General features: G+C 40.7%; 2 protein-coding genes across 4 annotated transcripts in view; one reads left to right on the forward strand and one right to left on the reverse strand.

The window, feature by feature from the left end:
* LOC140334952 (sulfotransferase 1C1-like) overlaps positions 1-4413 on the reverse strand; it is a 10428-nt gene extending 6015 nt beyond the window's left edge. Inside the window, exons 1-2 of one of the 3 annotated variants that reach the window (XM_072417261.1) lie at positions 4304-4413; positions 112-299 (exon numbers count right to left, since the gene is read on the reverse strand). In XM_072417261.1, coding sequence (XP_072273362.1) covers positions 112-283 — 172 coding nt within the window. In that variant the 5' untranslated portion in view covers positions 284-299; positions 4304-4413. Of the gene's footprint in view, positions 1-111; positions 300-411; positions 657-3614; positions 3739-4303 lie in introns of those variants that run through there. The other 2 variants (XM_072417260.1, XM_072417262.1) reach the window with 2 other exon arrangements.
* Positions 4414-9125: 4712 nt separating this feature from the next.
* LOC140334953 (sulfotransferase 1C1-like) lies at positions 9126-21371 on the forward strand. Its single transcript, XM_072417264.1, is given in 8 exon segments — positions 9126-9270; positions 12447-12627; positions 16283-16411; positions 16701-16798; positions 18168-18294; positions 19560-19654; positions 20349-20529; positions 20777-21371. Coding segments are annotated over 8 exon segments (939 nt in total). The 5' UTR covers positions 9126-9255; the 3' UTR covers positions 20890-21371.
* Positions 21372-27632: the final 6261 nt, after the last annotated feature.

The raw sequence follows: 27632 nt of genomic DNA on the forward strand, positions 1-27632 counted from the left end.
GCAGTGCTGTACAAGGAACACTGAGCCAGTCCCATCAGTCTCTGTACAGAGATCTCTGTGCCCAAACTATGTCAGATGATGAATATTTCGAGCTGTGTCCCCCCCACTTACCGGCTTTAGGGAAAGTAGCGATAAGAATATCATCTTCACGTGCCTGGAAGTTCCAGAACTGATGCCACATCTCCCAGGTGGAGTCTGGGAGGGGAACTCCATCCACAAGCTCCATTTTTACAGAGAAGTTCTTCATTTGCTCAGCTATTAAGTCAAAGACTGACAGATCCATTCTGGATTGATTTGTTCTGGAAAAAGGAAAACAAAAAGAAAGGGAAGCGGGAATTTAAAACATCTGCAAACTGTGACTTATTCACAATATTCCTACAATCTTTCTGCGGATTAGCTGGTATCACCTACAAGTTTATATATCGTATTATATGGCGTGTCCCCGCATTCTACGAGCAGAAGATTTCAGGAAGATTTCTTACTGTATAATCAGATCAAAATTACTCTGATACTACCTACTACAATGCAGGAACCCTTTATTGTATTTCCAGTAATAAAACAATCTCAGGGTAGGGATTTCAATGCCCAAAAAATTAAAATCGAACTATAACCCCCTGATCCTGAAACCTAACATAACCCTCATGTCTCCGCTTGCCATTACATTTCCCAGAAGCAAACAAAACTACATTGTAGAGCCCCTACTGCCCAGAACTTTAACTTTTACTGAGAGTTCAGTGTCGTAAAAAAGGAGCACTGAAGCTATGATTAAATCATTAATCATTTTATTATGTGGATACATTTTGTAACTATTTTACCATTCCAGGTGCTCCTGGTCCAAACATGTTGCCCAATGTTTGCCTGGTTATGCTTTCCAGGGCTTCTGATGTGGGTCAGTTTAGTATAAATGCCCTGTACTAAGCACTGGTCAGACCACATCCGGAATATGCAGTCCAGGTTTGGGCACCAGTTCACAAAAAGGACATTGTGAAACTGGAGAGAGTGCAGATAAGGGCAACTAAACTAATAAAAGGAATGGAGGAGCTCAGCTATGAGGAGAGATTAGCTGAACTGAATCTATTCTCCCCTGAGAAGAGACGTATAAGGGGGGATATGATCACCCTGTATAAATATATAAATGGTCCATATAGAGAACTCTCTTCCCCATTATTCACTGTAACATCATTACAAAGCACAAGGGGGCGCTCTTTGCTTCTGGAGGAAAAGAAGTTTAAGCTCCGGATAAGGAAGGGATTCTTCACTGTAAGGTCTGTGAAAATGTGGAATCGGCTCCCTCAGGAAGTAGTTTCAGCAACTACTATAGATTATTATAAGAAAAAGCTGGATGATTTCTAGAAGCACAGAATATAACTGGGGATTAAAGCTTTAAAGTAAAGATAACAGAGACTGCTCATCCCGGGAACATCTGATTGTCTCATGGAATCAGGAAGTAATTTTTCCCATGTTAAAATAAATTGTACTCAGGGTTTTTTTCTCCATGTCCATAGGGTTTTATATCTGGGATGTGTTTATTTCCCTAGTAGTTGAACCTGATCATAGCACTTACCCATATAGGCAGAAGTATGGTGGAGTTCAGGTGTCCCAGAGAAGGGTCCCATTAATCCCCCTTCATACAAAGACATTGTGGACAATTGCTCTTTTCCAGCCTTGTGGTCACAGTTTGGTGAAGACCCTTTTCTGTTCCCCCATGACTGTGCCCAGGGTACAAAGCCAGCTTTATAAAGACATGGTGGCACCACTCCGGTGTGAAGAAACTCCAGTGAACAAAGCCCTGACCGCAACTCTCAAAGTTAAAAATGATTCCCATCAACAACTTGGGTTAGCTATCGAACAACAGATGCTTCATAGTCTTGTACCCTGATCTTATCCCTACTGAACACAACTTGGATGTTACAAAAAACAACTAGACAAAAGGTTTTTTTTGGCAATAGTCAGTGTTGTATTCAGTGATACTTCTCATAGAATACAATAATACAGTGATCAGAAATACAAAATTGTTATGTTGAGGACAATCACAGCCTGGGTCCTATATTCAACCTTATGGTTGATACTAGACACACATTACCTACTTATATATAATAATCATCACATGTAACCGGGCCGCAGAAAAACCAAAGCAGATAAATTAACCGGAATACCCGGCGCGTTTCGCCCATCGTGGGCTTCTTCAGGGGTAGCTGTACTGGGTTGCAAATATTGCATACGGTATGAACCCGAATGCAGGGTCTCTCCGGGTAGGTAACCAGTGTCGTTGGAGAGCGGAGTATTCAAGGTAAGTATACATCTGGTACAAGGAGCAGCAGCAGCTCTCCAGTCTGCCGGGAAAGTGTCACTGCGGCTGCAGCTCTCATCCGTTCATTAGAACAGACTCCTTGAACCAGATATATACTTACCTTGAATATTACGTTCTCCAATGACACTAGTTACCTACCCGGAGAGACCCTCCATTTGGGTTCATACCATATGCATTATTCGCAACCACGTACAGTTACCCCTGAAGAAGCCAGCGGCGGCCGAAACGTGTCGGGTATTCCTTAATTTATCTGCTTCAGTTACATATGATGATTATTATGTATAAGTAGGTAATGTGTGTCTAGTATCAACCATAAGGTTGTCTATAGGACCCAAGCTGTGATGGTCCTCAACATAACTATTTTGTATTTCTGATCACTATATTATTGTATTCTATGAGAAGTATCACTGAATATAGCAATGACTATTGCCAAAAAAAACTTTTGTCTAGTTGTTTTTTGTTTCCACAATGATCTGTGGCTGGCAACATCCCAAATCATTTCCTTAATTTTACAGCTATTACATCTTTATACTTTGTTTCACAATTTGGGTGTTTATTTGGAATTGTGTAACTCCTTCCCAGGTTTCCCAATTCCACATCACAAATAAACTCAAATTCCCACAGACACCCTCAAAATCTTGTAATCTCAGAAGATCGGAGGATGGTATAGCCACACAGTGGAAGCCAATTCAATATGACCGCCAATGGTCCAACAAGCCCATACAGGTGTAGTAGGAAGCAAAAAAAAACCCTTATGGGGTAATTATATTCTAATAATGTTTCAATGGGCATTAAATACAACAGAAGGGAACACAGGGAATCTAATTCCTCCTTATTCTCTCCAAAATCAGAAGGAAAGTTTTGCATGGAATTCCAGGAGCTGTTACACAGTAACGTATTACAATGTATCTTGTTATTTAAGTAAAAGTAAAGTTATTCAATAATCAGGCCCATAGGGCCCATATGGGGTATTGGAGCTGTAGTTAACAAGCTGTGAAGTGTTTTTAGAAATAGGATCGATAAAGGGATCTGCAGACTGTTATCTGACCGGTGAAAGTGCACAAATATCATTCTCCTCGTATTGTACAGTAATATGCAGTGAATCTGCAGCTTCTCTATCACCGCTCACTATATGAATAAAAAAAAGTGAAAGTTGCCTTTTAAATCAACGAATTATTTTGTGCCTCCTGTGAAAAAGTCCAAACCCAACCATACCAATTTTGATTGGTGGTATTTATTAAAAGTGGGCCTCCCCTTGAACCTCATATGAACCCTTCCCTGGCATGTAGAATGTTTGTCTTACCTGTCGAAGGATCTTGGCTTTTCTTTATCACCGATTTTCTGAACGCTTTCCAACTTTCTGTTCTCTTCTGCACTCCATTCCCTCCTTTGTCCCCCCTTGTACTGCCCTTAATCCCTCCTATTAATATTAGCCTCACCTTCTTCCCAGCCTCCTCCTTTTCCCAGGACCTCACCCTCCTCTCGTTTTTAGGGAATTATCAGTTAGCAGGACAAAGGTGACATAGTGGAGTTAGGTAATCTACAGGGGAACTACAAGTCCCAGCCTGTCCTATGAGTAGGAAATATTATACACAGGTGATGGCAAATAATATAATTGGCATCCTGAGTCATGTGATCACAGACAGCAAGAGGATATGCCAAGAACATTTAAACCCAACAAAGTTATGTGATTATTAACATGTTATTAACAGAGCTTTCATTAAAATTATTATTATTATTATTATTATTATTATTATTATTAATAATAAACAGGGTTTATATAGCGCCAACATATTACGCAGCGCTGTACATTAAATAGGGACTGCAAATGACAGACTAATACAGACAGTGATATAGGAGGAGAGGACCCTGAAATAATTATAGCATGTTGATATTCATGGGGTGACAACTGTTTTGGCTTTAAAATCAAACCCTGGGCTTAGTGCCCCTATTCTTCAACTGCTCACCCCCAAAGACCCCAATTTTTTTTACCTTTTTTCAAATGTCCAGAGGTCAGCCACACAAAAAGCTGTTTTTTCTTTTTCTCTTCTCTTGTCCTGGGGAGTTCTTTGCTGATCGGGAAGCAGCGGCCTTGGTCTCAATATAGTATAAAGGAGTGCAGTGTATTAATGCCCCTAGGGGGTGGGGTTATGACATCCATTAAATCATAGCATGTCCTGCAGGACCATGTGCCTGGAAGACTGAGGGCATCTAGTGGCAGAATAGAAGTACTGCATGCAATTCTGAACCAAATGATTTTTTTAGCTTGATCTGCATTTTGTGCAATTATTATTATTATTATTATTATTACACAGTATTTATATAGCGCCATCATATTACGCAGCGCTGTACAAAGTCCATAGTCATGTCAATTGCCTAGATTTGGGCATTAGGTAACATTACCTCTTTCTCAAACCTTTATACACAAAGCCTTCATTTTCCTTTGCACTTTGGGTTTGGCTATTTGGCTGTTTGCCTGCAGTTCAGATTTCATTGTGCAAACTTTTTTAAAAGTCCTTTACAAGGTACAAATCAGACAATTAAATCATCATAAAAGCTGCTCATAAACTCAGAGCTCACAAACATTTACAGTATCGTGTGAAAGAATGTTTCAATATTGTGTTTTATGGAAAGAATAACAGAAAGTAAAATGTCCAAATAAATCCAACCAGGTGGTCAACCCCGAGAAAGGTCTCATTATCTCTAAGGAACTCTTATTTGGTGGGACACCTAGTATGTCCATTATGAGGGATTTCCAACATCTCTGAATTGAGCTCCTGGTCTGTACCCCTGCTGTGCCCATTATGAGGGGCTCCTACCATCCCTGTGCTGGGTTCCTGGGTCTGTACCCCTGCTGTGCCCATTATGAGGGGCTCCTACCATCCCTGTGCTGAGTTCCTGGGTCTGTACCCCTGCTGTGCCCATTTTGAGGGTCTCCCAACATTCTTGTGTTTAGTTCCTGGGTCTTTACCCATGCTGTGCCCATTATCAGGTGCTCCTACCATCTCTGTGCTGGGTTCCTGGGTCTGTACCCCTGCTGTGCCCATTATGAGGGGCCCCCACCATTCCTGTGCCAGGTTCCTGGGTCTGTACCCCTGCTGTGCCCATTATGAGGGGCTCCCGCCATCCCTGTGCTGAGTTCCTGGGTCTGTAACCCTGCTGTGCTCATTATGAGGGTCTCCCACCATTCTTGTGTTGGGTTTCTGTCTCTGTACATCTGGTATGTCCATTATGAGGGATTCCCACTATCTCTGCACTGAGCTCCTGGGTCTGTACACTTACTGTGCCCATTATGGGAGGCTCCTAACATCCATGTGCTGAGTTCTTGGGTCTGTACCCCTGCTGCGCCCATTATGAAGGCCCCAAACATCTTTGTGTTGAGTTTCCAAGTCTGCACATCTGGCATGTCAGTTATGAGGGATTGTCATCATCACTGCACTGAGCTCCTGGTCTGTACACCTACTGTGCCCATTATAAGGGGGCTCCATTCTTGTGTTTAGTTCCTGGGTCTTTATCCATGTTGTGCTCATTATGAAGGGCCCCAACCATCTTTGTGTTGAGTTTCTAGTTTTTTTTTTTATCTGGTATGTTCATTTTGAGGGATTGCCCAAATCTCTACATTAAGCTCCTGGGTCTGTACATCCTCTGTGCCCATTATGAAGTGCTCCTACCATCTCTGTGCTGGGTTCCTGGGTCTGTACCCATGCTATGTCCATTATGAGGGGCTCCTACCATCCCTGCACTGAGCTCCTGGGTCTTTACACCTACTGTGCCTATTATAAGGGGGCTCCCACCATTCTTGTGCTTAGTTCCCGGGTCTTTATCCATGTTGTGCTCATTATGAAGGGCCCCAACCATCTTTGTGTTGAGTTTCTAGATTTTTCTATCTGGTATGTCCATTTTGAGGGATTGCCAAAATCTCTACATTGAGCTCCTGGGTCTGTACATCTGTGCCCATTATGATTGGCTCCAACCATCCTTGTATTGAGTTTCTAGATCTGCACACCTGGTGTACACCTAAGAAATTCCAACCATCTCTGCACTAAGTTCCTGGGTTTGTGCATCTAGTTTGTCCATAAGGAGTTCCCACTGTCTCTGCACTCTCCTGGGTCTGTACCTATGCTGAGTTCCTGGGTCGGTACCTAGGCTGTGCCCATTATGAGAAACTCCAACCATCCATTTCTGGTCTTTTTACGTTATGAATGGGGACACCCAAAAGGTCCAGGTGTCAAGGAATAGAGTGAGGAATTAGATCTGTGAGATCTTGCCATGGGACTCTCCAGTACATATAAGAAGCCAAGGGCCGACTTAGCCTACCAGTAAAAATTTGGAGTTACTCATTAAACGACTGAATAGTGGGTTAAAGTTGTTGTGACCGTGATATTTGTAGCTGGTCATGGATCAGGTGATAATGATGAGTGCAGCCTCATGTCCCCAGTAGCCATGTAATGTGAGAATTTGGACTTGGTGATAATGGGAATCATTCCTCATATATTCAATGGCCCCATTTATTAACCACAAAATGAGGCTGCTGGGAGATATTATCACATAGAGATATATTATCAACTTATGATGGTTAACTCTTATCAAAGAGGGATATATTAGGAGGGTTTAATGCCATCCCTGTGATGAGTTCTGGGTCTGTACCCCTTCTGTGCCCATTATGAGGGGTCCCCACCATCCCTGTGATGAGTTCTAGGGTCTGTATACCCGCTGTGCCCATTAAAAGGGTTCCCACCATACTTTTGTTGAGTTCCCAGCTCTGTACCCCTGCTGGGCGTTTGGGGGATGAAATACGATTCTTCAACCCTTGACTCTTACTAAGGAGAGTTTTCTTATCCATCCAAGGAGGGATTAAGACCCTGGTCAGGTCACTCCAAGAAATCCCTGCAAAGTGAGGGCAATGCTCTCTTAGACGGGTGCCACCTTATGGCTATTCACTATAACCTGATGCGTTTCACATGATGAAACCCACTTCTTCAGCCTTTGACTCTTACTAAGGAGAGTTTTCTTATCAATTATTTGGAGCATGAAGGGATTAGGACCCTGGTCAGGTCACTCCAAGACATCTCTACAAAGTGAGGGAAATGCCCTCTTAGACGGGTGCCACCTGATGGATATTCACTATATCCCGGCGCGTTTCACAGGATGAAACCCGCTTCTTCAATCTTTGACTCTTACCAAGGGAGTATTTTTTTTATCCTATATTTAGAGCATGTAGGGAAGAAAATGCCCTCCTAGACCTGTGCCACCTTATAGATATTCACTATATTCCCGGCGCATTTCGCAGGATGAAACCCAATTCTTCTGCCTTTAATTTTTACTAAGGGAAGTTTTCTTACTAATATTTAGAGCATGGAGGGATTAGAACCCTGATTAGGTCACTCCAAGAAATCTCTGCAAAGTGGGGAAAATGCCCTCTTAGATGGTTGCCACCTGATGGACAATCACTATATACTGATGCGTTTCACAGGATGAAACCTGCTTCTTCAGCCTTTGACTTTCACTACGGAGAGTTTTCTTATCTATTACAGGTTGACAATCAAAAATCCGGCTATTGATAATCCGGATCCTTCAGTTTCCCAGCATGAATTTCGGATTGTATTTTCAATACTGCATTACAATACAGGGACTGCAGTACACTGATTGACCACTAATGTTTTGATGGCACTGTTCCACAGAAACAGCTGTTAAGCTTGATAAGCTAAATACACGTTGAGACGTCCCTGCTGCCTGCTCCCTAGAACTGTGCCAGATGTCCGCGGTGCAGAGGAAGGTTGCCTGTGTGTGGAGGTAAGTTAAAAAAAAAAAATCCATAATTTTCAAAAATCTGACATCCCGAGGTTGACGTATTTTTGAATGTCAACCTGTATTTGGAGCATGGAAGGATTAAGACCCTGGTCAGGTCACTCCAAGAAATCTCTGCAAAGTGAGGGAAATGTCCTCTTAGACAGGTGCCATCTGATGTATATGCAGTGTATACCCCGACGCGTTTCGCAGGATAAAACCCACAGCCTTTTACTCTTACTAAGGGGACTGTGCCTTTGTTTTTGGGGACCTACTTTTATTAAAATGTAATGCTTTTTATGTACTTACTTTGTTATTCATGTTTGAAAAAATGTTATTGATATGTTATATTATAGAATTTTGATGTTTTAATTGACATTGATACCACTGAAACTTTATAGCTGCTCCCTCTTTTGCTTGGTGAGAAAATAGAAGCTCTTTGCTTTGGGTTTTCTTTTCTATTGTTTATGATGGTGATAATAATATCATATTGTCCCTGTATTTTACTTGGGGACACTGTAAACCCTCCATGTTCTATCCAAATCCTATAGAAGAACCCTTTACTTTTCATAACCAAACAGAAATGGAAGACTTCCTCCAGCTTCTGGGATTACATAACAACATCAATGAAAAGAACCACATAAAGTATAGTTATCAGTTGCAAGACTTTATTAGTTTATCCTTCAAAGATGAAGGACATAAGATGCCAATGGTTGAGTTGGCCAAGATTTAATCTCCATTGGATAGTTGATTGGTAGCGATTGGTCCATTCCAGGGGCATTGGGCTTCACTATCCAGTAAATTCATGTTAGTTTATTATTTTGTACTAGGAGCTATGTAATAGTCAGATATTGGCTAGAGAAAAAGGTTGAGTTACTACCCCCCCCCCCCCCCCCCCCCCCCCCTTTCTCCCCCCCCCCCCCCCCTTTTTCTTTTTTGTTCTCCCGGAGTGAAGTGTTTATTATTTCATCCAGTTTCACATAAGTACATTGAATGTGTTCCCTTATCTGCTGAGAACAGGGAAACTTGTAGCTGTCTCTGCCCTCGGCTTCACCCTTTCAGGATAACCCACCCTCTGTGACGTACTACACCATATTTATATTTTATTTGGACTCTTCTCCTGCCAGCAGATTTGGAGCAGAGGCTGGAGAGAAACCATGCAGAATCCAGATGTGAGTACTGCTGGGGATCAGCCTGGGATTTATAGATCAGAGATTGCAGAAGGAGTTATTACACCTGAGATAAGGTGCAGGTGGGTGGACACAGGTGGAGGATAAAGGGCCCGGTGTGATAGGATGACCCTGTACCTGGCCAGCTTCAGTGAACATTGCTCTCGTGCCGGCGTTCTTGAATTTGTGAATTATCAGGTTCACTTCATAGCAGGAATAGTGAACTTTCTCTGAACTTTGAAGGCCTGAAATGTACCCAGAGCTATGCGTGGTGCCATGTAATCAGATTTATACCCAGGTACAGGGATGTAAGTATGAAAATGGCTAATTCTGATCTGGTCATTGATCCTAATATAATGGACCTGATTTATTAAAGCCTGTAGAGGAAACACTTTTTCAGCGAGGCTGGGTAATCCAGCAAACCTGGAATGGATCTGGTCTGGGATTTAAAACATTTCCTAGCAGATAACTATTCCAGGTTTGCTGGATCACCCAGCTTCACTCATGAAAGTGTATTCTCTCCAGCCTTAGAGAGCCTTAATAAATTAGGCCCAATATATGAATAAATCAAAAACAAGCAGTGGTGGAGCCGTCATCATAGTCAGGGCACAACAAGGGGCCAATGCTGGGTGTAAAAGTTATATAAACAAGAATAATAATTTCTATAAGGATATCAGCTGCCCAATGAGGGTTCAGTGGAGGAGAAACTTGCATTAGACATACGGGGATTATCTGCAGGAAACATTTGGAAGGAAAGGTGTTTATGCTGCTAATACCGCTAAACAAATGCTGCTTGAGGGGGATCTGTGACCAGGAGCCACCCTGAGGTCTGACGTCGGCCCTTATACCATTTTCCTTAATAGGACCCCTTCCTTCTATGGGAGCTGTAGGGCTGCTATTGGTATTGCTAAACAGGTACTGGGATCTGTATATAGCTGGAGCAAAGTACAAGTGAGAGTGCAGGGTTGGAAGAGAAATACTGGGATGCAATGTGACAGCGCTAGGAGGGCAATATGAAGCAGTGTGACAGTCTGGGGGGCAGTTGTAAGATGCAGCAGGGGCAGATATAGGTAGGTGCAAAGTGGACAAATGCACAAATGAACCCTCCCCAGCCAACAGAAGCCCCCAAATTTCATTTCAGTGAGGGGCTCAAATTAGTTCTGCACAGGGCTCCACTGTTGGCTACATCCACCACTGACACGCAGTGTGACAGTGCTGGGGGCAGTTATATAAAGCAGCAGGTGCAGATACAGGGAGGACAACGTGTCTCATAACGGACCCTCCCCGGCCAACAGGGGCCCCAATGGTGGAATTGAGGTGATCATTTTAGCAATAGGGGTTAGTTCTGCTTAGGGGCCCACTGTTGACTAAATCCACAGCTGACATGCAGTGTAACAGTGGGCCTGATTTATTAAGGTTCTCAGTACATTTATCAGTAAACCTGGGTGATCCAGCAAACCTGAAATGGATCTCCTAAAGCCATCCTAGACCAGATTCATTCCAGGTTTGCTAGATCACCCAGGTTCACCATGGAGCACTTTAATAAATCATGCCCAGTGCTGGAAAGAGGGAGGATGACAGTATTGCGCTACCGTTAAAAAATACAACGTGGAGATATGAACTCCAATGACACATTGGGGTTGACTTACTAAAGGAATAATGGCTGCTCACTCTGCTAAGTGAATCAACCTCTGGAAGGAATATTTCACTTAGCTTAGAGAGCTCTGCTGTCCTCAACCCTTCAATCATTAAGTAAATCCCCCCAGTGCAGCTCTGATCCAGTCACCGTTTTCTTTATTTTAATAATTCATTGGTCAGTGTTTCCTGCAGAGCCGATCACCAGACCAGCAATAATCAGGTAATGTGTGGCCGGAGCTCTAGGACTCATTGCACACAAGTTCCTCTGACACATTGCCAATTCTCTCTTCCATTGCCTGGACCCCTCGGAGATTCCTTACAGGAGCAGAAACAGCAATCCAGGGGGGCGATAATGAGGACGATCGGTGATCCAGGGAGCATCTGAGGGTGTTTGGGGATCAGCAATGAATTGTTCCCATTGGAGTAAATTGGGACAAATTTTATAGAAGGATTTGTGATCATTTGGTTTTTAATTTTTTTTTCTGCCTTTTGGTTGAACATGATGGAAATGTGATTAGTAAACTATGTAAGAATTGGATCAGCTGGAGGAGGGGTGAAAGGTAATGTATGTATTTGGGTATATATTGCTGTATCTGTACCATAGGGAACTGTATTTATACTAAACATCTATCTAGCAGACACAATCATTATAAGAATGACTATTTTATCTTATGAACGTATTACTTTAATAGGTAAATTTATATGATTATATCTTTTATTATATTCACCGACTATTCACCTTTACCATTCATGAGAGCTGTGCTTGGCATAGATGCCTCCATATAACAATGTGGATTTCAGGATGTAATTCTTTTTGTAGACAATTCAATTATAAATAGGATATTCTGGATCTGTTTCATTAAAGTCCACAAGACTGGAGAACATCGACTATCATGGGAGAACCTGAGTGATCCAGCAAACTTACAATGGGATTGAAAACATTTGCTAACAGCAAATCATTTTGAAAAAATCCATTCCAGGTTTACTGGATCCCCTATAATTTCCATGATAATTATCTTCTCCTGTTTTGGGGAGTTTTTTTTAAATCAGGACCATTGTATATATTTTTATGTTAGTACTGAGACTTGGATTTTATCCGATATTGGAAGATAAATGTTTGTAAATGTGGCTCCGTTAGTTGATTACAACGAAAAACTCAGCTGACAAATGCAATTCTTTTATTGGTGATATAGAGGCAATCACAAGCAAATCAAACATTCTGATTTCTGTACATCTGCCCCAATGATTTCCGAGTTTCATGCTATGGTCATGGGAAATATTTATCTTCCTTATAAACAAGTATAAATGATTTTGATTCACTTTCATTATTAGTAAAATAAAGAGTTTTGGATTTTTAAATGAAAAAAAAATCAAACTGTCAAATAATATATTGACTTGAATTGTATATTTTATACTTTTATACTTCATTGTATTGTATAACCTTTTTTTAAAATGTATATTTAGTTTTTATGCCAAGATTTGCCAAACAATGAGCTGTAAAACTGGTGACATTGTTTCATTGATTGATATACTTTGCACAGGTAACTCAGGAGGATTATGCTGCCATCCTCAACAATGCACCGGAGGGTGTATTCTACAGGTTCCCCCTTCACTTAGTTAATGGGGTCCCGCTGATGAAACCTATAGCAGAGCAATGGGAAGGCGTGGAAACATTCCAAGCAAGACCAGACGATCTCCTGATAGCGACATATCCGAAGGCAGGTAAGAGAGGCTGGGATCCACTAATCTTACTTTACTCTACAATCTATGATGAATGCTGCATTCAGACTTATCCATCCTTCTCACCTACCTACCTGATAAACAGTCGTCCCACCTACCTACCCCATACACAGCCTTCCCACCTACCAACCCCATACACAGCCTTCCCACCTACCAACCCCATACACAGCCTTCCCACCTACCAACCCCATACACAGCCTTTCCACCTACCTACCCCATACACAGTCTCCCCACCTACCTACCCCATACACAGCCTACCCACCTACCTACCCCATACACAGCCTTCCCACCTACCTACCCCATACACAGCCTACCCACCTACCTACCCCATACACAGCCTTCCCACCTACCTACCCCATACACATCCTTCCCACCTAACTACCCCATACACAGCCTTCCCACCTACCTACCTCATACACAGCCTTCTCACCTACCTCCCCCATACACATGCTTCCCACCACCTACCTACCACCTACAGTACCTACCCATACCCACCACTCCTTTTCTACTGCATCTCTTTGTAGTTCTCTCCATTGGCTTCCCATTCACCTGAGAATCAAAAAATGTCCTGTTCTTTGCCTTCAAATCCCTCCCCAGTTCTTGTCCCACTTACCTTTCTGACCTGATATTGAAATACCCCCCTAGCCTCTCTCATCACTCCTCCAATGACCTACTAATGACTTCCTCACTCATAACCTCATAACGCTGCTCCAAGACTTTTCTAGATCTGCCCCAAATCTCTGGAATGGTCTCCTCGTCCTACTTAGCTTGCTCCTACTTTCTGCTCATTTAAAAGAGCACTTAAAACACATTTTTTCAAATTCACTTACCCATCCTATTCTGTTTCCTAAACCCCCACTACTTCTTACCATTCCATATCTATTGTGTGATACTTACCCACCTCCTAGATTGTTAGCTCTTCGGGCCAGGGTCCTCTCCTGTGTCACTGTCTGTATCTGTCTATCATTTGCCACCCCTATAATATGTAATATGTTGGCACTGTATTAATCCCAACTATTTTTATTATTAACATTATTATTATTATTATTAATATTATTATTTTTAATAATAATCTGTGCATGCCGAATGAATGATTTATCTCCCCTCCAATAATTTTTGTAAATCAGAACATTAGGGTCATGAAATTATCGGTTTTGCTCAAGAACTGATTTTTACAAACAATGTTTTTTATATGGCTAGATGAAGCTCAGGCAAAGTACAGGACGCAGACTGAGGTCAGGGAAGGCAAGGTAGACCTAAATGTAGGAAGCAGGCCGATGTCAGGGAAGGCAAGGTAGGCCTAAATGTAGGAAGCAGGCCGAGGTCAGGGAAGGCAAGGTAGGCCTAAATGTAGGATGCAGGCCGAGGTCAGGAAAGGCAAGGTAGGCCTAAATGTAGGAAGCGGGCCGAGGTCAGGGAAGGCAAGGTAGGCCCAAATGTAGGAAGCAGGCCAAGGTCACAGCAGATAGCGGTCAAGACAAAGGCAGCAGGAAGAACGTGTAAAGGAAAGGCAATGTGGGCTCAGATTGTGCAGGAAGGCTCAGGGAAGGCAAGAAGCGGGCCAAGGTCAGGTCATCCAATGTTGGTTCAAGTCAAGTATAGAATGTAGAAGACGTTTATGGTGGACAATAGCCCATGTCAGCTGCAGGAAGCAGGTCAAGGTCAGGAGAGGCATCAACATTAGGGCAAGACGCATCAGATGTATTTATATATAGAATGCATACTTAGGTATGGCGGCCAGCATTGGGCTTTGTAATGTGCAAGTAGAATTTTTACTTCAGGGCAAGCAGAACATAGGATTAGAGTGACCAGGCAAGGGTATGGTTACAGATCCACAGAATGTAACACAAGTCAGGAGTGAGAGTTATTATTATTATTATTATTAATAATAGTAAACAGGATTTATATAGCGCAAACTTATTACGCAGCGCTGTACAATAACAGCAAATGACAGACAGATACAGACAGTGACACGCGAGGAGGAGAGAACCCTGCCCAAAGAGCTTACAATCTAAGAGGTGGGGAAGAATCACACAATAGGTGAAGGTGAGAAGACGGGTAGACAAGTTTGAAAAGCTGGGTTTTAAAGCTCTTTTAAAGGAGAAAAAGCCAAGCCAAATAGGACGAGGAAGACCATTCCAGAGAGTCGGGGAAGCTCTAGAAAACTCTTGGAGCTGTACGTGTGATGAGGTTATGAGTGAGGAAGTCATTAGTAGGTCATTGGAGGAGTGGAGAGAGCGGCTGGGGGAGTATTTTTTTATCAGGTCAGAAAGGTAAGTGGGACAAGAACTGTGGAGGGATTTGTGTATCAGGTAGGTAGGGGGGGAGGAGCTGTGGGGGGATTTGAAGGCAAAGCACAGGAGATTAAATTTGTTTCTAAGGTGAAATGGAAGCCAATGAAACAAGCTACAAAGAGAGGCAGCAGAAGAGGAATGGTGGAAAGGATGGATACTTATCAATGTCCAGGCAAGCCAGCTCAGTATCAGAAAACTGAACCAAGCAATGGATGACATGGATCCAGGCACATAGCAATCTGGCACATGACCATAGGCAGATGTTTATCTGGATTGCATGGATAGAGCTGGTTGATGTTAATTGCAAGGTTACTGATTTATCATTTAATCCCAACTCCAGGAGGGCAGAGAATCAATGCCAGGTTGGTCTATGAAAGGTTTCCAGAACAATCCATATAACAGCCTTCTCCAACCGGGGTGTCCTATGACAATGTATCGATGGCGAGCTACAGGTTAAAGGACTTCACACTCATGTCTTTTATTACTGAAGAGGTTCAGGGTGGCACTGGATGATTACCCTTTACCAATAATAAAATAATGACATTTCAACATATCATACACAGCCTTCCCACCTACCTACCCCATACACAGCCTGCCCACCCACCTACCTACCTACTGGATGAATACCCTTTAACAATAATTAAAAAATGACATTTCAACATATCCAGCTGGTTTTATTCATCAACTAAAGAAAAAGCTTGTGAGAACAAATCCAAGCCAAACCAAACATGAACCTCCAATAAATAGATTTCCCAATGAAAGTTATAAATTCTAATGTTATGAGCTCAATGTAAATGATCTAATCGGTGTAACTTACACTTTTCCATAAAAATAACAGGTGCCTAGAAAACAAAGCTTTTGCGGTAATAATCACCCTTAATCCGTTGCAGTAATCCCTTTACCCCATATCATGTTCTCATTCTTCGGAGATGAATAATCAGTGTAATTCAACTCATTTTCTTTGGGCTCAGGCGGTCATAGAACCATCCCATGGGGAGCAGACCCATCATAAGCCCTGGTTGTGAGGAACCATTACATGAATGTCAGTTGGTGGGGCAGTAAGGACCACTTGCTGATAACATCAAAGAAGTTGTATAGTAACCAAATTGTGCACATAGGTATTTACACTCCAAAATGTCCTCGGCACTATACAATATGTCCTTCTACCTAATGGAGCCCAACCTTAGACAAGTAGCAAGTAGAAGTCTCCAAAACCCAAACTGCAATTTAAACTCAGCAGAAGTTCTAAACCTCCCCTGCTCCATTTTGGACTTGGAATCAGTTTATCATTATTCTTATTGCTCCCCCTCATACATCTTTCTTTTCCTCTGAGGTCTCTCCAGGCACGACATGGATGCAAGAGATTGTGGACTCCATAATGAACGATGGTGAATTAGAGAAGAACAAGCGTGCCCCCACCCACGTACGTTCCCCATTTCTAGAGATCTGCTCTCCGCCTCCCATTCCTTCCGGTGAGTTTGATTTTCCTATCATAATGTTGAAGCACAGAATATAACTTGTTCTAAAGTTTTAAGGTAAAAAAAACAGAGACTGTTGATCCAGGGAACATCCGATTGCCTTCCTTTGGGCCTTGCCTTCCTTTGGACCAACTATGTCCTATAGGGTTTTATATCTGGGATATGTTTATTTCCCTAGGGGGTGAACTTGATGGATTTATATCTTCTTTCAACCTGACTTACTATGTAATGTTTGCATAATGAAGCAAAGAGCTTGTAGTTGACGCGTCACACTTTTCCACAGGTGTAAATGTCTTGAATAGTACTCCGTCTCCCCGGCTAGTAAAAACCCATCTGCCCTATGAGCTGGTGCCAAAATCTTTTTGGGAACATAAGTGCAAGGTAAGAAAAAAAAACTGGATAAACAGTTGTAAAACACAAAATTAGCAAAAACAAATTTGATTGGTTTGATATTTGCTAGACCTGAATTAGTGGTCTATCACCAACAACAGTAACTCAGTAAGTCTGATTTAATAAAGCTCTCCAAGACTGGAGAAGATAGACTATCATAGAAGAACTTGGGTGATCCAACAAACCTGAAGTGGATCTGGTCAGGGCTGAAAACATTTGCCAAACGATAGCAAACTATTTTAAGAAATCCATTCCAGGTTTTCTTGATTACCAAGGTTCTCCCATGATAGTCTATTCTTAAGAGAGCCTTAATATATCAGGTCCAAAGAGCTTGACTTCTGGCTCCTTACAGCAGCTGATAGTGTTGATTTGAGGGGTCCATCTATAGCCCTGGTGAAATTTGGGCAACACTAAAAAAAACTGGGGTTCTGCCAGAATACTTTTTGCTTCCAATTAACTTTTTCTGAGCCAAATTCACACATTGACAGAGCCTACCCCTACGTTTAGATATGTTTGACCTTGCCTAGCATTTGTGGCAGCTTTATCTGTCGCCTGGACCATCAAATCCAAGTGCTAAGGTGTTTTTGGGTATCCCCAGCACCCCTTACCTGTCCCACTCATTATATCCAAGGAGGCATTGCCCAAGCAGGATGTTATTCTCCCTATAATGACAATGGCTAGGACTTACCTCTCATGGATATGAATTTCAGCCGGTACCTTTTCTGACTCCCCAGCATAATTTGGTTACCTAGACTAGTACTTTTTTGTTATTACTAATAATCAGTTGAGGGGGAGAAGCTAATTAATAGTACCACGTCCATATATACATCACACAATTTTTTCTTGGATTTGTTTTCTAGGACTTTTCACATGTTCAATAATAAAATGAATCAATGAAGTTTATTCCATTAAATATACAGGAACCTTTCCTTAAGATCCATTATCCAATTCCTTTTATATTTATACATATTTATGCATTATTGTTTGGCTTTTTGGTTCTGGTCTTGGATAGTGTATAATGTTATATAGATATGAAGTTGAAAGTTTATGCAACTTCTTGAAATGTCCTTGGCATAACCCATTAAGGACAAAAATGTATTCCTAATCTTGCTTCAATTGTATGACGAATTGGATAATTGATCTTAAAGAAAGTTGTATGTATATTTAATGAAATAGACATTGTAATTTTATTATTGCGTATGTGAAAGTTACCTTAAAAGTCCCAGAAAACAAATCCGAGAACAAATTGTGTGATACTTAGACCAGTAGACTACATGGAATACTTCCAGAACACCAATACTTTTTTTTGAATAATTATGTCCATATGCAAAAAACTGATTGTGTATCTTACTGTTTGCAGACAATTTACGTTGCTCGGAATGCAAAGGACAACTTGGTGTCATATTAATTCTTCGACCTAATGAATAAAACTCAGCCTGACCCCGGGACCTGGGATCAGTACATGGAAAAATTCATAAAGGGGGAAAGTATGTAGAGACATAGAGATGTTATCACCATCATATTATTATAATTTAAGCTTCTTGCTATTATTAAATCTAAAGCTTTCATTGACATAATGGACCTGATTTATTAAAGCTCTTCAAGAATAGAGAGGAAATACGTTCCTGGGCGATCCAGCAAACTGAAAAAGATCTGGTCCTGGACTAAAAACATTTGCTAACAAATTAATTTTTTTTAGGTTTGCACCCAGCTTCACTGATGAAAGTGTATCCTCTCCAGTCTTGGAGAGCTTTAATAAATCAGTCCTACTAAATCAATTTTGGGATATCATCAGAACTGAAATGGGACAAAGGACCAAAAAAAGGATTTTTTAAAAGCATGGCAATTGGTAATGGTGCACAAAGCTTTAGGAAATGTTACACTGATTTGTAAACTAGAGTTTGATGTTAAATCCATAATAATCTATTAGATTGTAAGCTCTTCGGGGCAGGGTCCTCTCCTCCTTTATCACTGTCTGTATTAGTCTGTCATTTGCAATCCCCATTTATTGTACAGCTCTGCCTAATATGTTGGCGCTATAAATCCTGTTTGTTATTATTATTAATAATAATAATATTAATAATAATAATATCATAAGAGGGTGCTTGAGATCTCTAAAGAAAATGCTTAATTGAACCCTTTTTATTTATTAATTAAGATGCTGATTTGTAATGCCAGCATCTCTTTATTATTACAAATTAAAACTGGGTAATACAAAGAGAAAAGAACAGTTTAAGGTTAATTGCAGATGAATTGCAAGATTTAGGATTGGAAAGTTTCATGCAAGATTTATTAGCACTCAAGCATAAACATTTCTGTAACTGCAGCCAAAACCTTGCTATTCTGGATAGAGCTGGATAGATTTGGCAGAAAGAAAGTGAAATCTCCTACACTACAAATCAATACAAATCTGATACATCTCTATCCCCTCCCCACTATAAACCATAGGGCTCTTTTCTTAAGAAAAATGTTTTTGCATTCCTAAAACTACACTGGGATTACACATTCATGTTCTCTTTATTCTTCATCAATTATTGCAAAACCTCAAAATTTTCTCTTACCTAGCTAGTGCGTCATTGGAAATGTATCATTTATTTATAAAGCATTATTCTCTTGATGTGGATGGGATAAGGGGTTATACCAGACTGCAGGGCTGAAAGCCATTTGCAGAAGTTAAAGAGCACTGAAAGGTTTCCATGCTAAAAGACAGAAACAACATTTTGGGTATGATTCATATTCCTTTCTTTTGTAGTTGCTTGGGGAAGTTGGTTTGATCATGTTATCGGATGGTGGAATGCCAAACACAAGCACGATATCCTTTATGTGTTTTATGAAGATATGAAGGAGGTGAGGTGGGAAATAGGGAAGTACACGTGGGGGAACCCCTTCTATAATTATAATATTCACAGGTCACAGTATATAAGTGGGGTCGTCTGTAGGAAGATTACCTCTTGCTGGCCATTGGGAAGGCTGCCACCATTGGTATCAGTGGTAACTGAACTGAGCATCAAAAACTGCTCAATGCTCAAAGAACCCCTAGCAACCTCTGAAAAACATGCTCCAACCAAAACTAAAGGCACCATACTGGTGATACTTCAATTTTTCAGACATACCATATCATATGGGTTGACAACTGTCAACGTAAGATGTTGCCACCTTACGTATGTGCCACCCAATGGAGACCATAGATGGCCATACCACCCCAATGGCTTTACCACCTCAATGGAGATTACAGATGGCAATGCAACCCCCAAAGATTTTGTCACCCTCAATGGAGACTACAGATGGCCATGCCACCCCTAATGATGTTGCCACACCCAATGGAGACTATAGGTGGCCATCCCAACACACATTGTGTAGGTGCATGGTGCAATATTGTTACAATAAGGGAGCAATAATGTGCAGTCAATGCTGTACTGATCTCATGTAGATAATTCACATGTATCCTTTTGCTGATGGGACATGGGTGAATCTGTTTAATCTGTTAGTTATATTCATAATAGTTATCCTCCAAGCTTCTCACTAAAACTTTTATGATCAGGACCCAAAACGAGAAATTCGTAAGGTGATGAAATTCTTGGGGAAGAATTTCTCAGAAGAAGTGTTGGATACGATCTGCCACCACACCACATTCAAAGCCATGAAGCAAAACCCAATGGCAAATTATTCTACTGTTCCAAATTTTGTTCTAGACCAGACCCTCTCGCCCTTCATGAGGAAAGGTGAGGTTGGTTTGAAATTGATTCATGCCCATTTAAATGTCATTTATGTATTTTTATATTAAATAAAAGAATCAGATTTAAAGTAATGCACTTCCTAAAATTCCAGGCCTGATAGAGGACCCCATTGATATTCCTAATTTTTAATTGACATATCTCCTCTAAGTTGGCCCATTTCTTGCTAGCTCAACCCATTGTCTATTATTATTATGCTAACACTTGTGTCCTATACTTTTTATTTATGATTCAGGAGAAGTTGCAGACTGGATGAATTATTTCACAGAATCTCAGAATAAAATGTTTGACACGGAATATGAAAAGAGAATGAAAGGAACCGACCTGAAATTCCGCACCAACATCTGAAGATGAGTTATAGGAGTCTGGAAATGATACGTATCACGTAAACACAACGAAATCATGTAAACACAATTAAGCAATAAGACCTGGTCTACAGACCCGCATGAGATCTCTGTCCTGCATGGACTATTGGGTTACTCAGTCATTTTTGGGGGTTTGGAAGAAGTGAAAAGAAATGTCAGGGGTCGGGTGGTGGGGACAGGATGCCCTAAATTGGTTTGGCTTTGTGTAGAGAGCTGATGTCTGCAGATCTGCACAGGAAAACTTAAATTGTATTGGTAAGAGCCAAGAACAAAATATAGATAGTAACACCATGCAGTAGATGTCTCATAGAATCCCCAACCAACTCATAGTAAATTGCTTGTTCAGTCCACCCAGCATACCCACCGATGTCAATGTCTCAACCAAAGATAGAAAATATATGTGGCAATAAATGCAGAATCTGTATACATGTTTTTTTCTGAACTTATAATAAAAAAATGAATTAATGCCTCCAGTACGTCAAACATCCAACACATTGGGCCTGATTTATTAAGACTCTCCATGACTTAAGAAGAGAGACTATCATGGTAGATTTTTGGGTGCTCAAAAACACTAGATTTCCTAAAATCATTTACTATTAGTTAGCAAATATAGTAAATCCTGGACATATCCATTCCAGGTTTGCTGGATCACCCAGGTTCCATCATGATAGTCTATCTTTTCATGAGTGCTTTGATAAATCAGACATACAGTATCTCTTCCAGGGTACAAGATCGGAGATTTCCACTAGGAAACCAAGCCAGACACATGCTCCAATAGTAAAAAGGTTCAGCTACATATGTTTTTAGGTTCAAGGTGCCAGGTTTCCTACTGATTCATCCTTAATTCCTACCTGGAGTTCCTTGGTCTGTACATCTGCTCTTCCCATCATCCCTGTACTGAATCCCTGGGTTTGTACACCTGCTGTCCCCCCATCCCTGAGCACCCAGGTCTTGTTGTGCCCATTATGAGGAGTTTTTACTATCTATGCACTTCCCAGGTCTGTAAACTTGCTGTGCCCATTATGGGGAAGTTCCTGCATCTGTATGCCCATTATACACGATTTCTATATATATAATATATTCAGTATAATCTCAGTGACTACTTTCTCGGAGAGTTAATTGGACAATAAAAGGACAGCAACATGACAATGAGGTCATCTCTCTGTTCTTGTAGCTACAGACAACCCTAAACCATACAATAGTTGATAAGTGAAGAACCTGGTGTTTCTGATTCAAATGCTTACCTGGATTACCCTCATACACCGTAGGATCCCAAAATCATACATTTCAGTTTTTTTTAGCCTGGAGTGCTTCTTAACTATTCGTAGCCAATGGGAGTGCACCCTGAAAGATCTACAATGTTATAGAAAATGTTAGGAAGCTCTCCTATTGGCTGGTGCTTTTTAGGAAACGTTCCCTGCTGGATTCACACAGCAGTAGATTTGGGAGGGGGGAATTATGGCCGGCTTAAGCCGCATACACAGTTGCAATTATAGTCGTTAGAAAGGATCTTTCACAATCCTTTCCAACGACTAAGCACTGCACGATGCATGAACGATGCTGTACATGCTGTTCGTCGTACATTGTCCGTGGCTCCGCCAGGACGGTCGTTCGGAAGATGAACGACGCACGCTGTACGCACTTCAGATTTTCGTACGATATTGGCCCTAAACCAATTATCAGACGAGAACTATTGGAAGTGTGTAAGCTTAAATCAGCAAGAGAAGAGATATTCCTGATCAATATTAAATCAATTTATTGATTAATTATCAATCAAGAATGTCCTAATTTAGTAGCTTTTTGTTCAATTCAATGTTTTTATCAATCCCATCGTGGATGCTCTTAAAAATGTGGACTAGTGTGTGAATTTGCTCTTTCACCCGTCACCTTTGGAATGAATCAACCCAACAAACACAGGAATGTGGATACTAGTTTTTTTTTAAATATAATTTTTATTGAAGGCAAGATAACAAAATACAAACATAAAAAAAAACAAAACATTAGTCATACACAATATAAAAGGTGTATACATATAACATACAATTTGCTGTAAACAAAAGACAGACAAAAATAAGAGATGTATGTATGACTACAGATATCGTCATTTTTGCCTGTACATTTTTGAAGTTTTATGTGACCAAATACACGTTTTAATAAACTATATAGAACAAAAACAGAATAAACATGGGACAGAACTAAGTCCCAGAACCAGGGTATACCTACACACTTGTCATACATCTCCTCCCCAATAGTGCACTTATCAAGGATATATATAAAAAAAGAATTCTCATATTAACATAAGGTATAAAAAGGAAAATATTGATTGAACTTGATGCTCCTAGAGCCCTTTGGTTATACCAAATCGTATGATGAAAGTTTTCTATAACATCCTGCAACTAAGACGGAGATAATGTGTATTGCAGATAGGGCATCCATGTTGCAAAAAAATTTTGTGGATGTGTGTCCAAACGTTTGGTAGCTTCGACTTTATCAATCAATATAAACGTTTGTAAATATTTGGTAAATTGCACCACCGTAAGAGGGTGAGGTTCCAGCCAATGTTTCAATATAGATTTCTAGAAAACAAAGATGTTCAAACTTAGATAAACAGGAGGTAGTAACTTGGGAAGACACTCCAAAAGAGCGCCAAATGCGGCATTAATTGGTAAGTATTTTCAATAAACCCGTTGTAAGGCCCTGATCAGCACCAGTCCTCACCAGACACCAGTCCCCCAATCTTCACCTATAGTAAGCCCCCGCTAAGTCTTGGGAGTCTGGTTGCCTCTCCCAGCACTCGGTTGCCCCCAGGACTTACTGCGCAAGGGATGGTGTCTGGGAATGGGCTGCCAGCAAGCCAGGAGCCCAGAGATAGCAGAACTAAGAGTCCAACAGAGCCAAGTCCAGAATACATAGGAGATCAGTCCACCAAACAAAGTACACAAGGGCAAAACACAAGCAGAGTCGGGGTCACAGGCAAAGGTCAGTCCGGGCTGAGTTCAAGAGGGTTGTCAGGAACAGGCAAGGTCAGCAACAGTAAATCAGACGAAACACACTTCAGCACAGAATAGCCCGGCTATATGCTACAACGGGCACTGGTGACTGGGAGCAGAGAGGCTATAAAGTCCCAGCAGCCAATGGCAGTGCAGGATTCAGGAGTCAGGAGTTAATTGCCTCCTAAATCCCCTTCAATTGTGCCCAGCCTAACAATGGATGCTGGGGATGCCAAAAATACATCAGGCTGCACGGCTAAAGGGAAGCAGGGGATGCTGATATCTTAGTTTTCCTGGCTGCTGCAAATGACATTGCTGGACAGAATAAACAGTGTTTCATACTGCATTGGGCACAGCCGGACAGATGATCTCCTAACACCCGGTAATGTAACGAAAAAACGATTTCCAAAAATACTGATTAACGGACAATCCCATAGCAAATCTAGGGGCGCTAACAGAAACGCACATTTGGGACAAGTATCTAGCCTTTAGGTAACTGAGCGTGTGCTAACATTTAAATTGAATGCATATTAGGCTCCAGTGGATATAAGTTTTATGGATAAGTGAAAGTGATTTGAGCGATATGGCTATCCGTGAGAAAGTGAAGATGTAATGTACACAATAGTAATAGTGTTTTTTCCAACCTATTTAGTTTAAACAAGGTCACATTCCTCGTATAATACATTACACATCAAAATCTAAGAGATTTCATTTATTAGTGGGACTTTAAGGGCCAATAATTTCAAAGATACACAGATATCTACTAAATATAAAATCATATGCTTTATTAAATGACAATAAAATCACTAACATATAAAACTTCCTAAAAACAGGCAAACAAACACTAAACAAGATATTCCTGTCCGGGTCACCTAACAACTGGGGTGCACCTAGGTATCGACGCATTTCACGGACTAAATCTGCTTCTTCAGGAAACAGGGACATATATAATTAAAACAATGCACAGTTTTGTTGTCATCAATAACAATATTTCACACATTTACTATGATCAAATTCAATTTTTCATTTAGATGTGGATGTACCTGAGGTTTGCAGCACATGGGACCTCACTCACAATGGGTAATGGCGAGCAGGGAAAGCAGCATTAGGAATATTTCTCAGTTATTAATCAAATATTCCAGAGGGTCTAACAACATAAAATAGGATAAATAATGTCTTATCTATATTTGATTTGTTATTTGATTTGTTATATATATTCAACATGATGTGTCCAAATATAAACCAAAAATTGGCTTGCAAATTAACAAAAAACAAAACAAACAATGGTGATAATACAAATTAATAGTAGTGGATTGGAACATTTCCTAAATCAGGTTTAAACTACCTATCCAGTCATTTGTATGAAGTGCATAGATTTCTCAATGAATTGCATTAAGAGTGAATATCAAACAACCACTATATCCATAGACTCCATCAAAATTAAATCCATTTAAACTAAGTGTCAGACCGTATTCATTACCAGAAATATTCCTGCATGTTATAATCATCTTCTTGCTTAATCACTCTGAACTCATTTCCCATTTCATCATATTTACTCATAGATACCCAACTGTCAGCAGCATATTCCTATTTCACAATATAACAATCCAGAACAGTATCTAGCAGGCACCTCATCACTCCAATTGCTTCCTTTATTACTTACTTGTAACTTCTTCTACCATCAATCTATCCTTAAACAACATTGAAGGGTTAATGTGCATACACTGGAGTCTGGACATTGGAGGGTTAATGTGCATACACTGGAACCTGGTCATTTGAGGGTTAATGTGCATACACTGGAGCCTGGTCATTGAAGGGTTATTGTACATGCGCTGGAGTCTGGTCATTTGAGGGTTAATGTCCATACAGTGGAGTCTGGTCATTTGCGGGTTAATGTGCATACACTGGAGTCTGGTCATTGAAGGGTTAATGCACATACACCAGAGTCTGGTCATTTAAGGGTTAATGTACGTACACTGGAGTCTGGTCATTTGAGGGTTAATATGCATACACTGGAGCCTGGTCATTTGAGGGTTAATATGCATACACTGGAGCCTGGACATTTGAGGGTTAATGTGCATTCACTAGGAGTCTTGTCATTAAAGGGTTATTATGCATACACTGAGGTCTGGTCATTGGAGGGTTAATACCCACACAAAGGATGCTATCAGATTATGATTGAGGGTGTTGCACAGTGGAATGTAGAAAGTCCACATGTAAAGCAGAGCAGAGGTTAAACATGGAGCAGGAGCAGCAGGTAAGTGGAGGAAGGGGGCACCAGGGCTCAGAGATTGGGGGTCATATGAAGTGGTCCGATTGAAGGAATATGAGATCAGCAATTCTTATAGTAGATGTATAGCCTGCAGGAAAAGGTAAATATTTGCTGCAGATAAGGAGCCACCAAGCTTGTGCCAGGAAATAGACCTTGATGAGATTACAAGTACAATGTACAATGTTATGAGAAATGAAAAGATATTTCTTTCCTGAGTCAAAAAGAAATCTTTTTGAGCAATGAGAGATGGGACTGTCCGTCCCCAGGTACCACATGGACCTTGTATGCCAAAAAGTGCAGAAAGTGCAATGAACATTCGGGGAGTTCTGGCACAATATTCATGTCTGAAAACTGAAAATGACAATTAAATTATTTAGAGATAGAATAGGAAGACAAATGGAGGATGCTGGACCTAAAAATGATGAAGGCTAGAAAAGAGGTTGGAGAGAGGCTGACACTGTCTATCAGATCTATCCATTTTTATAAATCTTTTTGAATATAAAGTAGGAATGTTGGTGGTGGTTGAAGTTTACGTATACCGGATGTCCTAAGGGACAATGTGGCAACCCGTTAAATATACGTAAGAGAGGAAGGGTTTTTTGGCATACAAAAAAGTATTGTATTCAATGATATATCTCATAAATAGCAATACATTAATTATCAGTTCTGGTGAACCACCATGGGAGTTGTGGTCCCGTGTGGTGAAGTTCAGGCCCTAGGGGGCGCTATACATACAACGTCTAACATTACGCGCACAAGTAAATCCGTAGCTTGTTATAGTACATGACAACATATCAGTTCATAATAACAATTTTACCCAACGCGTTTCACCTGGTATTGGCTTCTTCATGGGTAGCGGCAGTTTCGCGAATTTGTACGCATGAAGTTATAATATCTAAGTGTGTAAACATATACAATGTAAATTATATTGAACAGTTTTGGGTCCAAACACACAGGATATTGTTTTAAATATCAATAGTCAAAATAGATTTTTCATATAATGAAAAAAGGGTGATGATATTCCTACAGTTTTCATAATTTACAAAATTGTTATTATAATTATGATGTGTATGTTTATTTGATACATTCTGTAAGAATATCATCACCCTTTTTTCATTATATGAAAAATCAATTTTAATTATTGATATTTAAAACAATATCCTGTGTGTTTGGACCAACAGCACTGTCAAAACCTGGATATCTTGTTTCAAGACCGGGCATTTCACCGTAGAAGATGAGCCCCGCAGTGTTCGCCCCCCCATCCTCAACTGAAACGGCAACCTGCGATGTCCATGAGCTGATTATTGAGGACCGGCGAATATCCGCAAAATAGATAGCCCAGGAACTTGACATCTCATGGGAGCGTGTTGGGTTTGTTATCACCACTATCCTAGACATGCAAGCTTTCATTGAAGTGGGTGCCGAAATGTTTGAACAGTTATCAGAAGAAGGAACAAGTTGAAC

This window comes from Pyxicephalus adspersus, chromosome 7, assembly GCF_032062135.1.
Source record: "Pyxicephalus adspersus chromosome 7, UCB_Pads_2.0, whole genome shotgun sequence".
NCBI classification, from domain to species: Eukaryota; Metazoa; Chordata; class Amphibia; order Anura; family Pyxicephalidae; genus Pyxicephalus; species Pyxicephalus adspersus.